Source organism: Brachycentrus maculatus, unplaced genomic scaffold (assembly GCF_059751285.1).
Source record: "Brachycentrus maculatus isolate JH-2025_06_01 unplaced genomic scaffold, ASM5975128v1 h1tg000559l, whole genome shotgun sequence".
NCBI classification, from domain to species: domain Eukaryota; kingdom Metazoa; phylum Arthropoda; class Insecta; order Trichoptera; family Brachycentridae; genus Brachycentrus; species Brachycentrus maculatus.
This window is the reverse complement of record NW_028281302.1, coordinates 762,480-778,556: the sequence shown is the minus strand read 5'-3', so window position 1 is coordinate 778,556 and position 16,077 is coordinate 762,480. Positions and strand designations below refer to the sequence as shown.

The 16,077-nt window shown below is 33.2% G+C and overlaps 1 protein-coding gene across 1 annotated transcript in view; it reads left to right on the top strand.

Annotated features, from left to right (window-relative positions):
- The window catches only part of LOC148301477 (venom dipeptidyl peptidase 4), a 50,284-nt gene that overhangs the window by 13,654 nt on the left and 20,553 nt on the right, over positions 1-16,077 (top strand). Inside the window, exons 2-8 of the mRNA XM_088273181.1 lie at positions 427-577; positions 2,933-3,030; positions 4,749-4,823; positions 6,045-6,097; positions 8,613-8,803; positions 9,806-9,975; positions 12,543-12,767. Of these exons, the coding sequence (XP_088129307.1) occupies positions 427-577; positions 2,933-3,030; positions 4,749-4,823; positions 6,045-6,097; positions 8,613-8,803; positions 9,806-9,975; positions 12,543-12,767 (963 nt within the window). The remainder of the gene's footprint in view (positions 1-426; positions 578-2,932; positions 3,031-4,748; positions 4,824-6,044; positions 6,098-8,612; positions 8,804-9,805; positions 9,976-12,542; positions 12,768-16,077) is intronic.

The following is a 16,077-nucleotide window of genomic DNA, read 5'->3' as shown; positions in this document are numbered from 1 at the left end:
CTCCGCTAAATTTAAATATCCTTTTTTTCAGGAAGATTAATTACTAAATTACAAAATAATGTTAGCCCCTGTAATCGCATTCACTGTAACATTGCCCAAACAAATTACACCCATATTTAAATACCCATAGGGGAGAGTTTCGTACCTTGGGCCGTTTTTTTTATCTGATAAAATGGTTAATTGACAAAGTACGTAATTTTTTTACTGAACCAAATAGATCGGTTATTTATGATCAAATTGTTAGACGATATCATATACTTATCATGCATTGTGTTTACAGGAATGACATTTTACAAAACTTCTTCTCTTGGCCCAAGGTACGGTACGGCCTGTACTTTGGACCATATGGTATCGTACCTTGGTCTTATGAAGTAATCGTTCAGTTAAACTATTTTTATAGTTTATAAATGATGTGGTCCTTTTTAGGGATGTTTCACTGCATTGCTGGTATTGGGTTTATCCCAGTCTGCATCAGTTCCCCTGAAGAGACAAGATAAGAAGTACTTCAGCCTCGAGGAGCTGATGCCGGCTAATTCCAAAACTTCACAGAAGTCTTTCAACGGGACCTGGATCTCTGGTAAGTTTAACCCTTGATTACGGGACATTCGTAAAATTTACGACGGACATCCAATCTACGGGGAGCACCGAGGCAACACATGTAAAGATGCAAATACAATAGTTACAACTAGGATCTTAGTGTTTTTACCGATATTTTTATATTCGTATTTTATAAAGATCTCAGTTTGTTTAAAAAGTACACGTGATAGAAGTGAAAGTTCTTAAATAATTACAAAACATAATGATAAATCACTAAATTATCCCTCCTGTTCCCAACACAGATTCAAATAAAATCATATTTATTTAAACAAAAATCCACTTAATGATCTATAATAGGAACCTTGTACATAATAATCAAGGCACATAATAAATGCAATTCCCATCTAAGAAAAAAAGATAAATATTACTTACAAAATGCATGGTACGTAAGCTGTGCATATGACAAATAATGTCTGACATGTATGTACTTATAGCTCTCTTTCTCCTTCCCTATGCGTTACATCCCTCTCATGTAATGAAATGTGCCTAATAAACGTGACGCGTCCGTGAAATTTCACTCTCAATTCTCGTCCAATTATTGAACCATCGCCTTAGAAGGAAAAATATATGATTATTACAAAGGTCCTGGATTGAAATATATTTTTCTCCTCCTGAGTAAGTCTACAAGAGTGAATCAATTTACGTTATAGAAAATTTAAGACATTTGGAAAAAAGTACGTACTGTGTTGTACGTCATTAACTTATTATATAATTCTTTGAATGGATACGATGCACCTCAGATACGAGATTTGATTAAAAAAATACATTATTTAAGCTGATATGAAAAAAATCGTATTTCAGATCAGATCTCTCAAATATTAATTGCATCAGAATTGAATCACGCGATTTTAATTTCGATGATATCTTTCGTTGCTATACTAATATATTTAGTAACAAAAGGTGCAAGTCAAACGGTAAACACTTTATAAAATAATCATTGGATACATATGTTTTCCAGCATGTTAAATAATCCAGTTAGGACTTTGCATACATCTAAATAAATTTCTCTGCTAAATAAAAGCTTTCTTAAAACAATAATAGATGGCTTTACTATATATATATATAATATGTATCTACTGCAGCTGTTTAGTTCACAAATGTCAAATATGATTTACGTAAGACGTCATCTGCAAAAATTATAACATCTTCCAATTGGGTGATTAATTTTGCGCCACCCTGCACATATCACTCACTCCTTTCAAGAACGTCATAAATCAAAAATTGTAAATATTCAGTTGTGCATGTTTTCGGAATGCCCAGAAAATGTACTATATCCCAGCAAAAGCGGCATATTTTTAACTTAATATTTAACCGCTACAGGGCAGAAAGTGTTGTTTTTGCATTTTGAAGAAAAGGCATTGTTTAATTATTTTTTTCAAAAAACTAAATATTTTTCAAATGGAGAAAAAAACTTCAGATTTTACCTAAAAAGATCTGTTGCACAGTAAAAAGTTCAGTAAGTGGCTTGATATTTATTTTTAATACATTGTATTATTTTCTTAAACTTTAAAAACGTTCTCCTGAAAAATCAAGTATTTTGATTTATGACGTTCTTGAAAGGAGTGAGCGATATGTGTTGCCTACTTTCAAAATCCGCCAGATCCACGTAAGTCGATTTTCCAAAAGAATGCAAAATTCTCCATGTAAGATTTATGTTCAAAAGATTTGTCTATCTTAAGATAAAATATTATGAAATAGAGAATTTGAACACATTCTTAGATTTTTTTTTCAGTATTAAAAAAAACACGAGACATAAACCGATAATGACGTCATATTAATTTTTGACCTATCCCCGCTCTCCGATTGGCCGATATGGTTCAGAAGGCAAATTGAATGAATAAAGCGGAATTTAAAATACAAAGCTATTTTGAAGTATTTTTAGCAGGGTTTTAGAGTATTTAAATATTTTAAACAATAAAACCGACAATTGGCATTCAGATAGAGTATTTATTTTAAAATCTTATAAAAGTGGATCTGGCGGATTTCGAAAGTAGGCGACACATATAGTATTCTTCTACATAGTCTTCTTCCTGGCCACATCCCAGTTTATTGTCCTTGTAGACTGCTGGGGTCAGCTCTCCTCGTCATCAGGTTATACTATATGCCCTTCTGTCCTGGATAACGTCACCTAAGCCGTGCCTTTGAATCATGTTATCATGTACATATGTATTTTTAATTTATGATACCTAAATGTCATAGTTGTCAAAATGTACAAATGCATTTAATGTACATATAATTGATGATAAAAGGCTCTCGGAAGTGTCAACCTGTATGCTAATATATCAGCCAATTGTAAATTTATCAGCTGAAATAAATTGTTGCATTTTATTTTCAGAAACTGAAATTCTTTACAAACTTGCCGGAAGCGAAGATCTGTACATTTTTAATGTAGCAGCTAGCACTAGCAATGTTTTCATTACATCTAGTCAATTGGTGAGTACAGAAAAAAGTATGCATATCACTTTTATCTAAATTTAAGTTTTAATAATAATAATAAAACCCTTATCCGCACCCCAATGGTGCATAGGGCACTGCGTCATATAAACGCAGTGTTATCTTGATCGTTTACACATGAAGGAAAGGTGATTAGCCCTCCGCTTCAGGTACCAGTCCAGGGTAATATTGAATAAATATTACAGTGAAAAAATCACTTATATTTATTTGACCCCCCTGGGAATCGAACCCGGGACCTCCAGAGCGGTAGCTGAGCGTGCTGACCATTACACTACGGAGGCGGACAAAATTTAATTTAAGTTTTACTTGGTAAATACCACTATTTATTAAAATCTATTGTGACACGTACAATTAATGTAAAATCATAAAACAATCATAGAAATATATTAGACAACAGTGGCATTATTGTAAATTAAACTACGACTTTTGAAGTTCATACATTGGTATGACTTCCAGAAAACAAGAATCAGGGAACATAAATTGTGTTATTAAAAAACAAATATTTTTTCAGAGTTTGCCAACCATTTAATAAATAATAATCACACACAAATAATAATAAAGTAGAAATCCTAAAAAAATATTAAAACGAATAGTCATAATCTACAACATTTTGAAACAATAAAAACTCATAATAATAAAAATAATCCCAAAATTGACAAAATGACAATCACTAAAGTTTTCCCCCATTGTCTATGTTCCCACTGATAAAAAAAAAAACAATTACATAAATAAAAATAAGAGACAGGTCCTACCCTCTCTTCATCCTGTAACGAACGTCCCAAAGACATAACTCTAAAATTTGGATTTAGATTCACACTCGGTGTTTAAAAATGACGCGGAATGCATTGAATCGCGTGTCACAATAGAAATAGTCGTACTTTTGTTGACATCTCAACATTAGATGAAGAAGAATATGGACGTCTGGGCATTTACAAGCCTTCAACTTTATAGGCTGGATTAAGTTATAGAAAAAGGAGAGGGAACGCTGGAAACAGAGTGAATGGTGCACTAAAATCGGTTTTAGCAAATAAAAATCTATCAGCGGAAGCTAAACTAGCAGTACACAATGGAGTTCTGGTTCCAACCCTTATGTATGGAAGCGAAGCATGGAGTTGGCAAAAAAAGGATGAAAGCAGACTGAATGCAGTCGAAATGCGATCCCTCAGACGAATGTGTGGCAAAACGATGTTTGATAGATGTTCGAATGATGAAATAAGGAAATAATGTAAGGCTGAGATAAGCATTATCGATAAAATTAAGAAAGGTGTGTTGAGATGGTTTGGACATGTGGAGCGTATGAGTGAAGAAAGAACGGTTAAACAAATTTATGAGGCGAATGTAGTTGGAAAAAGAAGCAGAGGACGACTTGGCACAATCAGGTATGTCAAATACTTGAAAGCGGCCGGGTCAGGAGTCGTAATAATCGTCGGGTATGTATGAGGAGATGCATGAATGTAGAAGAGGCAAAGAATGTTTGCAAAGACAGAGTAGTGTGGCGTTCGATTCTCTCTGCCTACCCCTGCGGGGAAGCGGCGTGATGGTTAGTTAGTTAGTTTAAAAGTCGTATTTACCAAGTAAAACTAATATTAAAACGGATAGATCCCTACCACAAAGTGACTGCTGAATCAATTTATGAAATTGCATTATTTTAATGTTGTTGTCAAAACTGAATTAATACAATTAATTTATCTTTTCAGCTTTCACTAAATACCACTGATATAACGGTCTCCCCTGACAAGACAACTATTCTGGCGAGATCCGACCCCGAAACGGTAAGAACAGTATTTTACAACCATTTTTTTTTGCATTTATGCCCCTGCTATGTATTTTTTAAACAACTTTTGATCAAAATTTGGTTTAAAAATTTGCGGGTTAAAAAGCTCATAAATCTGGGAGCATTATTTTTGAAAACGTTACTTCCTATCTAATAAAAAAGGTATTTCAACCCTAATAAAAAATAAGGGGGCATTAATAATGATAATGCCCCTCTCCCATATGTTTTGTATGGTATTTCATATATTCTCCATACATGTGTAATATTTACTATAATTTTCATATTCCAGCTTCATTTTTGGTGTTTGATTTAAACATTTTTTTTAATCCTTAAACTGGCGTCTTTAAAACTAATTAAAAAAGGTACTTCAAGTCTTTTTAAAAGAAAAGGAGCATAGGGACATATTTTGTTTCCTATTACATATCGCTCAATCTTAGTTGAGCATATTTTCGGAATGCCCAGAAAATGTACTATATCCCAGCAAAAGCGGCATATTTTAAACTTAATATTTACCCGCTACAGGGCAGAAAGTGTTGTTTTTGCATTTTTAAGAAAATGTATTATTAAATTATTTTTTTAAATATACTAAATATTTTTCAAATGGAGACAAAACATTCAGGTTTTAATTTATAAATGGAGTTCTACAAATTAAACGCCAAATCAATAAATAATTCAGGTTTTACCTACAAAGATCTGTTGCGCAGTAAAAAGTTCAATAAATGGCTTGATATTTATTCTTAATACATTGTATTATATTTTTAAACTTAAAAAAAAAATCTCCTGAAAAATCAAGTTTTTTGAAATATGACGTTGTTTAAATATATATTTAATATTAAAGACACCAAATATATAATATTTAATATAATTTTTTTTTGGTGTTTTGTTAAGCATTTCATATATTCAACGACACCAAATAAATAATATTAATCATTTGCATTTTTCAGCTCCATTTGTTGCTGTTTGGTTTATAAATATTTTTTTTGAGAACCTTGAATTGACGGCTATTCAATCAAGTGGATATTTATTGAATTTACTGACACATGTCTATGATACTAATCTTTAAATAATATTTTTTAATAAATGTCGGCAATCGTAATGCAATAATATAACTATATTTTCCAATAATCAGTAAGATTATTTATTATCTTTCTGATTTATATTGACAATGGTAGATAAATTTCTATTGATTACTGTTAATAATGCGATAAAAATATTTCAGGGTTTCCGATATTCATCTTCGGCTCGCTACGCTTTGTATGATGTTGAAAAAAAGTGAGTATCTTTATTTTAAATCTAATGAACATGTGAAGTTTGATTAACTGTTTTATAATTTTATTTTGTGATAATAATAAAAATAAGTAAAGATAGGTGCGTTGAGATGGTTTGGGCATGTGAATCGTTTAAATGATAATTAAAATATATATTTACATAATATATGTGTCACTGTTTGATAACTGATTTTTTATTCAATTCATATTTTAATTTAATTATTATTAATTGATTAACTAACTAACTAACTAACTAACCATCACGCCGCTTCCCCGCAGGGGTAGGCAGAGAGAATAGAGCGCCACACCACTCTGTCCTTGCAAACATTCTTCGCCTCTTCCCCATTCATGCATCTCCTCATACATACCCGCCGATTGTTGCGACTTCTAACCTGACCACTTTCAAGTATTTGGCATACCTGATCGTGCCATGTTTTTCTCGGTCTTCCTCTGCTTCTTTTCCCGCTAACATTCGCCTCATAAATTTGTTTTACCGTTCTTTCCTCACTCATTCGTTCTACATGTCCAAACCATCTCAACACACCTTTCTTAATTTTATTAATTAATTAAATTATATCATTAAATTTGATACAATTAATTAATTAAATTATATCAAATTTAATTCTCATGACCTAAAAATGTTGGAGGTTTCTCCTGATCCCCCAATGAAACATATGCGTCGAGTGAATAATGTAAAATAAAGAATTCATCGAAGATCGATTATTTTTAAGCATTTCAAACAATTATTACATTTAAACATGAAAATAAAAACAATTTTATAAGACGCTATTTTGAGTTTATTAATGTAAACATGGCTAGTTTCGAGAACGACAGATAATCAGAAGGTGAAAAATCAATATGTTTGTACTGTTTTTATTTTCACGTATTGATGAGAACATCCGTAGTTCTCGAAATTAGTCGTGTTGACATTAATATACTCAAAAAAGTGGTTTTCTACAATTGTTTTATTTTAACATTTGAATCACCATGTTATAACACAAATGTAATACCAAATCAATAAATAATATAATTACATATTTTATATATTTAATACACTGTTAACTTTGTGGTATGGTAATATAATACTCTCCTTATCATTCGTCGTTTATCATTCAGTGTGTAATACACTAAGTAAACGATATGTGAAGTGTTTTAAGTAGTATTAAAAAAAGTGAACGATGAATGATGAGAGTGTAATATGATTACATTTATCGTTAAGGGAAATGAAAGAAGATTCGGAATATTCACGTAGTATATTTAGCATTAGGTTATCGCCCCCGTGGTGTAATGGTTAGCGTGTTTAGCTACCGTGCTGGAGTTCCTGGGCTCAATTCCCAGGGGGGAGGGTGAAAATAAATGTAAGTGATTTTACACTCTTATGTTTATTTAATATTAGAACTGGACTGGTCCCTGAAGCGCAGGAGTGATCACCCAGCCTTCATGTAAGTAACGATCATTGCGTCAATACGACGCAGTGCCCTATGCACCATTGGTTGGGGATAAGAGTTAAAAGAAGATTAAGCAAATTTTCATGGACCCACTGCAGAAATGTATAGAAAGATTTTAATTTTAATAGCCCGGGGAGCGTCATTATCTAGTGTACTCTTCAGTAGCGTTTCGAGTGACTACACTTCGCGCCATGAAACGGTTCATACAATTGAAGGTTGAAGTGAAGGTACTTGGAAGTATGTACGACGACGAGAAGGAGACGCGCAGAGTGACCTTAAGGTGTCTCATCTCGGCTTGTATTCACGTCGGCCTTAAATAACTGCATTTTTCTTTTCCCGAATAAATGACGATTAAACGAAAAAGGAAACAATCTGTTCAATTTCATATTTTAGGTATAAAACTTAAAAACTATGAAAAACAGTGAGAGCATTTTTTAGTATTAGAACAAAGATTAAATATGACTAGTTTCGAGAACTAAAGATATTCTCATCAACATGTAAAAACACAAACTGTTAAAAAAATGTTAATTTTTATCTTCTGTCCGCCTCTGTGGTGTAATGGTCAGCGTATTTAGCTACCGTGCTGAAGGTCCCGGGTTCGATTCCCAGGGGGGGTGAAAATCAATATTAGTGATTTTACACTGTAATATTTATTTAATATTACCCTGGACTGGTTCCTGAAGCGCAAGAGTGATCACCTTGCCTTCATGTAAGTAATGATCAAGAAAACACTGCGTCAATTCGATGCAGGGCCCTATGCACCATTGGGTGCGGATAAGGGTTATAAGTGAAGTGATTTTTATCTTCAACTAAGACAATTTATTGAATATAAGACTTGTTAAAAAATTGTTAAATTATGTTAAATTATGACGTATTGATTAATGATTCCTCGCAAGTATTTTTCTCTACAACTAACTGACTCGCAGATTATTTTAAGTTCCTAAGTCGTCTTTTGAGATTTTAATACGTTGAACTTTGATGTTTAACATTTAAATACTGCTTATTTTTTGTGAAAAACTAGGAAAAATACACCTGAAAAAATATGAGTTCATAGGTTTTTTATAATTTCAGTGAGACGCAGCAAATCGCACAACATCGACGTCTGCAGTACTGTACTTTCGACGGGACTGGCAGCTCTGTAGCCTATGTGCTGAACAATGACGTATACTACAAGAATGACATGTCTTCGGAGGATCTCCGGATCACAAATGATGGCATTCCAGGCGTCATTTATAACGGAGTTCCGGACTGGGTTTATGAAGGTAAATAAGTATATGTATATTATTTTTTGACATCTCAACATAGATGAAGAAGAATATGGAAGCCGGGGCTTTTACGGGGCTTACGACCGTCATAGGCTGGTTTATGTGATCACTTTGCACACGTGTAACATTTAACAATTCTACCCAGAATTGGCAACCACTCTACTCAAATTCTTGGAACTTCTAAATATATTGTTCAAATTCATATTACTTGAATCAGTAGAATTTCATTAGAGACATCTATTGGTGAGATATTTCAGACTATGAAAGTTGTAAGCCCCGTAAATGCCCAGACTTTCATATTTTTCTTCATCTATATAGAGAGTCAAAAAATATTATCAATTATAACTTTTGTAATTAAAGATAATCCAGATTTGTGAACAAGTATTTGGACACACTGAAAATGTTCATAACAATCTTGTTATCACTCTTAGTTTTTAGTTGTTATATTTATTTACTTACAAAACTTATCCGCCTCCATAGTGTAATGGTCAGCACGCCCGGCTACCGTATTGGAGGTTCTTGGTTCGATTCCCGGGGGGGGGTCAAATAAATATAAGTAATATTTTCACTCTAATATTTATTCAATATTACCCTGGACTGGTACCTGAAGTGGAGGGCTGATCACCTTACCTTCATGTGTTAATGATCAAGATTGCACTGCGTTTATATTTTGTCCGCCTCCGTAGTGTAATGGTCAGCACGCTCGGCTACCGTTCTGGAGGACCCGGGTTCGATTCCCAGGGGGGGTAAAATAAATTTGGGTGATTTTTTCACCGAAATATTTATCCAATATTACCCTGGACTGGTACCTGAAGCGCAGGGCTGATCACCTTTCCTTCATGTGTAAACGATCAAGATAACATTGTGTTTATATGACGCAGTGCCCTATGCACCATTGGGGTGCGGATAAGGGTTTTATTTATTATTATATGATGTAGTGCTCTATGCACCATCAGGAGCGAATAAGGGTTTGGATGAATGAACGAATTATGATTTCAGAGGAAGTATTCGGATCCGGTTCTGCTCTATGGTTCTCTCCGCTGAACAACTTGTTGGCTCTAGCTTCTTTCAACGACACGAATGTGGACGAGGTGGTGTACTTTACTTACGGAACTCCCGGATCCATCGAAGATCAATACCCCAAGTTGTGGCCACTCAAGTATCCGAAGGTAAGAGTTATCATTATTCAAAATAAGACAATCAGCTATCGACGTAATGATAAAATTAAAATTCAATGCATTTTTGACATTTTGATATAGATGAAGAAGAATATGTATAAAGTCTGAATATTTACAAGGGCTCACGACCTGTCGTAGGTTGTTTAAGTGATCACTTCTTCATCTATGTCAAAAATGTAAAAATAACTCCTATGTGAAGAAAATTCAGATTTGTGATCAGCAAGTATTTGAACATATTAAAAATTTTGTGTATAAAATAACTGTTCAAATTAATTCTGCAAAGGTATTTCCCAGCATGTAAAATAATTCGGTTGGGATTTTCCGTACATCCAAATAAAAGGGTCTCAGCTAAATAAAAGCTTTCCTAATCCTACCATAGATGGCTCCAGTGTCATGAGTTAAATGATGTGGGAGTTTCATAAAATTGAGTAGTGTGGTTTTCGATTATAGGTAGAATGGTGAATGTTAGACGTGTGTAAAGTGATCATTTAACCAACCTTTGATAGGTCACAAATCCTGTAAATACCCAGACTAGTTGAGATATAGAAAACGTCTATACTTCTATCTCTTTGTCATGAGAACATCTGTTTTTTCTTAAAATATCTCTTTCGAACTCTTTCAGGCAAAAATATTTTGAGCATTTTTCTGTAGCACCACATTTCACAAGCAATAACTTCCGAAAATATGGTACATAATTGGGGTTACTATATTTTTAAGATAACGAAGTCAAAAAAGCTACCTTGGAATATGTATGGTATATGTAGATATGTTAGTGTTCGGAGTTTGATTTATACTTCTCTCGATTTCCGCGTCATAAATGGGTACCCAGTTGCAGGTATATCTGCTTCACTTGCACCTGTTGCCCTCAGAATCTATTTATAGTGGCAGCGGAAGTGGAAAGCTGTTGCAGAACGGATGCAGGTAGTGATGCTGCCGTTTATTATTTATATCCCATTCTCCAATCTCCATTCTCTCCAGTTCTATAACTCTGTATGCAGCGCGCAGCCTACTAACTGAATTGTGTTCTGCCTGTCTGCAAGTCTAGTGACATTGCCGTTTAATTTCGCTTTCCTGCTGGGTATTATTAGGACTGGATCGCCAATTCTGTTTCATTTTATTCTTCGAATATGATATGTCTCTTCAAACCCTTATCCGCACCCCAATGGTGCATAGGCCACTGCATCATATAAACGCAGTGCTATCTTGATCGTTAACACATGAAGGAAGGGTGATCAGTCCTCCGCTTCAGGTACCAGTCCAAGGTAATTGAATGAATATTATAGTAAAAAAATCACTTATATTTGTTTGATCCCTTCACTGGGAACCCGGGACTTCCAGAACGGTAACTGAGCGTGCTAACCATTGCACTACGGAGGCGGACAGAAATGTTATGGACAGAGATGTTTACTTTCAATGATTATTATAGTTGTTCTGGCTCTAGAATCAGTTGTAGCAAATAATAACCTATCATTGATATCTCTATATAGATGAAGAAGAATATAGGCCAAGGTTTTTTTTTTGTCACTAACTCTGTACCTCACTTCTTTACATTAGGGATGGATCAAGGATACTGCTAGTTTAGTTCCAGTTGTTAGGGTTTACAAAACATTTTGAGTGTGTTCAAATCTTTGTAGGTACTTCGAAAATCCAAAGAAGTAAATGTTATCTCGAAAATTGATCAATTTGATACGCATGATCTGTCTGAAAATAGATAGATCCAACAGAATTTAAGAATTCTAGGTAGTCATCATGATAGACTAATAAACTTTGCACGGTTGATAAAATACCGGAGTAAGATTTTATAAAAGAAAAGAAATATTTTTTGTCCGAATGGAAACCAAGAGTTTCTATACCAGACTTGAAAATGTGCTGGGAGTTTTCAGCATACTATGTAAATAAGCGAATTTCTGATATTTGTACATAATTTTTTTAACGTGAAATATTGTGTTTTTATTATTTACACAAATATTTCAATTTCATACTATTTCTGTGAGCATAAGCGGCTCATTTTTAGAAATAGGTATCAAATTGTGGTAGAGTGGGTTCGAACCGAGAAACTCTGACTTAAGAGTCTGCGACACTAACCACGAGACCACAACCCGACACCCTATTGGATAGTAGACTGTCTTCAGTCTTCCATCAAGACTGGTACTTGGTAGTTTTAAGATGTAATATATCCCTGGCTGTACCCAAGATATAATAAACAAAGAAAATGTGCTCGTTGACGTTTGGCAAACATCTTTCGTTTGAAAGAAGTTATCTACAACAGTTTTTTCGAATGTAGTGTGTCTTGTTATCCAGAGTATTCTACAGGATCCATAAAGCAACCACGGACAGTAAAAAAAAACTTGATTCGGTTTGTCGACAAAATATAAAATGGACAAGATATGCTCTGAAGTTTGGTCTATATTAATATAGACGTAAGGCCACAACAACGAAAAGTGAAAAAAGAAATATTTAAATACTGGTAGTTGGTAGTACGAACCCAATAGTGGACTTCAAAATTCAAAGTACCCAATGCCATCGACTATTGATATTAGTGCATTTTCACATTATAGGCAGGACGCACGAATCCGACAGTGTCCCTGAAGATCCGCGACCTGTCGAACCCGAACGGCCAGCTGGTGACGCTGCAGGCTCCGGTGGAGGATGTGGGAGAGGACCACATCCTGGGCACGGTCGCGTGGGCCTCCAACACCGAGCTGGCTGCCATGTGGCTCAACAGGAGGCAGAACAAGAGCGTGCTGGTCATATGTGACTTCGTCTCCGGATCATGCACCAAGGTAATTTTTATTGATATTAACTTTAAGGCCATACACTCAAACACAGAATTCAATCAACAGCCAACAGCTGGAGAGGTTACACGTCCCTTCACTCTCGATTTTTCGTATGTTTTGTTTATTGGATATTTTTTAGAATATATAAAGAACATATTATTTTTAAATCTCCTTGCCTTTTAAAAAAATCTTTTTTTTTTCAAAACCACGTAACTATTTCGAAAAAAAACTTATTTTTTCAATACAAAAACAGTGTTTTAAGAAAAAAATCTATTTAATTTATTGTCCGCCTCCGTAGTGTAATGGTCAGCATGCTCGCCTACCGTTCCGGAGGTCCCGGGTTCGATTCCCAGGGGGGTTTAATAAATATAAGTGATTTTTTCGCTCTAATATTTATTCAATATTACACTGGACTGGTACCTAAAGTGGAGGGCTGATCACCTTTCCTTCATGTGTAATCGATCGAGATAACACTACGATTATATGAAGCAGTGCCCTATGCACCATTGGGGTGCGGTAAGGGTTTTATTATTATTATTATTAATATTTAAAATTTTACTCATGATAGACAATCATACTTCTCAAATTTCATTTTGAAATCATGGGAAAAATGATGAATGTTATAATTTACGCGTGTATGTTTTTAATTTTTTTTGAGATATCAGTCAAAAATATTTATTGAAATAATTCTTAAGTGGAAGCGAAATCCAGAACTTTCAACTAAAATTTGGACACCATCACAATTTTATAAATGGATAATATCAAAAATTGATATTGTATTTTTGCCTTTCACTGATAGAACCACAGGTTTTCTGACGTTGAAATTTAGCTAACTCACAGAATCATTTTACATATTTCATAGTTGGGTAAAACATTCGAAAGCCGCGTATGGAAGTTTCAACACAACTTTAGCTGTTTTCCTATTATGCGGATATTTTCAGTACAGTGGTGGAATAAGGCAATTTACACATAAAAAATGTGGTGATATGCGTGGTTTTGTTTTTGTTTTTATTTTTTTACGACCCTTATAAATAAATGCAACGTAGAGAGACACTAAAATCTACAATACAGTGATCACTTTACACACGTGTAACATTCACCAATTCTACCCATTATTGACAACCATACTACCCAAATTCTTGGAAGTTCTATATATATGGACCAATTTTGAAACATTATTCTTGAATCACTAGAACTTCACTAGAGACATATATTGGTGAGATAAAAAGAACATATACACACACATATATATATATATATATATATATATATATATATATATATATATATATATATATATATATATATATATATATACATATATATATATATATATATATAAATATATATATATATATATATATATATATATATATATATATATATATATATATATATATATATATATATATATATATATATATATATATATATATATATATATATATATATATATATATATATATATATATATATATATATATATATATATATATATATATATATATATATATATATATATATATATATATATATATATATATATATATATATATATATATATATATATATATATATATATATATATATATATATATATATATATATATATATATATATATATATATATATATATATATATATATATATATATATATATATATATATATATATATAGAACTTCCAAGAATTAAGTAGTGTGGCTGTCAATAATGGGTAGAATTGGTGAATGTTACACGTGTGCAAAGTAATCACTTAAAACAGTCTATGACGGTCGTCAGCCCCCTAAATGCCCAGACTTCCATATTCTTCTACATCTTTGATGAGATGTCGAAAAAAAATAATATTTTTTGGCTAATGTCAGTTGGATACTGTCTTTTTTTTTGTTTATTCCACCACTGGCGCGACAGACGTGTGAAGTAACGTATTCCAAACTCCGATGCACAGAAACAGTTATCGTTTCCCCGCAACCTTCAAACTCTTTGTAATATTATTTTTCTTTATTTTCTTCTCCCTACTCGGCTTCTTTCCACATCAAACGTTACATTGCAAAGTGCAGTCTTCCCCCATACAATGTATTCTTCTATTAACCACATGCCATTTTGCGTTACAAAAATAATGCTTCAGGTAAATATTTTCGACTATAGCAAGTTCGGTAGTCATTAAGTAGTGTTTTTTCAGTAGTATTTTTAATTCAACCCCTTATCCGCACCCAATGGTGCATAGGGCACTGCATTATATAAACACAGTGTTTTCTTGATCGTTAACACACGAAGGAAAGGTGATCAGCCCTCTGCTTCAGGTACTAGTCCAGGATAATAAATATTAGAGTAAAAGAATCACTTATATTTATTTAACCCCCCTTACCTGGGAATCGAACCCGGGACCTCCAGAACGGTAGCCTAGTGTGCTGACCATTACAGTGCTACACAACGGAGGCGGACAGTAGTATTACACAAAGTTAACAATGAAAAATAAAAAAATGTTATATTACCATACTACATAGTTAACAATGCTTTTTATATTCAAAAGATAAACAAGTTCTGTTTTATTTACATTTTTATGGGTTTTTTCAACTTTCCAACATATTTTTTCGTAAATAAATATCTGTCGTAAGTCTTTGCATTGAATAACGAAACCTTAAAAACACATTTTTATTCACAGGAACTTTGATTATAGTGCAAAAATGTTGTACAACCTGCTTCTATCCATAAAGTCATTAAATAATGAAAATAAGTACAAAATAAGTATAAAATAAGTATAAAATAAGTATAATAAGCATACGTAGATAGTGGAGGTGGGTAAATCTGAAATAACATTATTCGGCCATTTCTTATTTGGTTGCTTGACAAAAAAAAACTTTTTACATTATTTTATAAACAAGTATGTATGTATTACAAAATGTGTTCGTATCACGTGTCGCGGAAGAACCCAGTGAGGGCACATACATAATTTAAATCGTAATTAAAATGCATCCGCTTCTGGGTAGGAACTAACTCTCTCTTTCAATTAACGGAATAAAGATGCTTTTGTTTTATATATTCAATGCATCAAAAATATTATTCAGCAATTTTGTGTCACGGAATTATTTTGAGTTGACGAAAAATCGCATTAAATGATTTCCACTGCATTGATTTTAATGGGTCTAAGTGATAGGACGAAGCCCTTTAAGAAACTTCTTGAAACTCGCCTCGGTTCTTTATGAAGCAGTTACCGAGACTATGAACAGCATGAATAAAGATTATTTTCCGAAACCCTTTTTTTCTACATCGCATCTCCGAGAAGGTAAAGTTTAATAAGAAATAAAACTAAATTA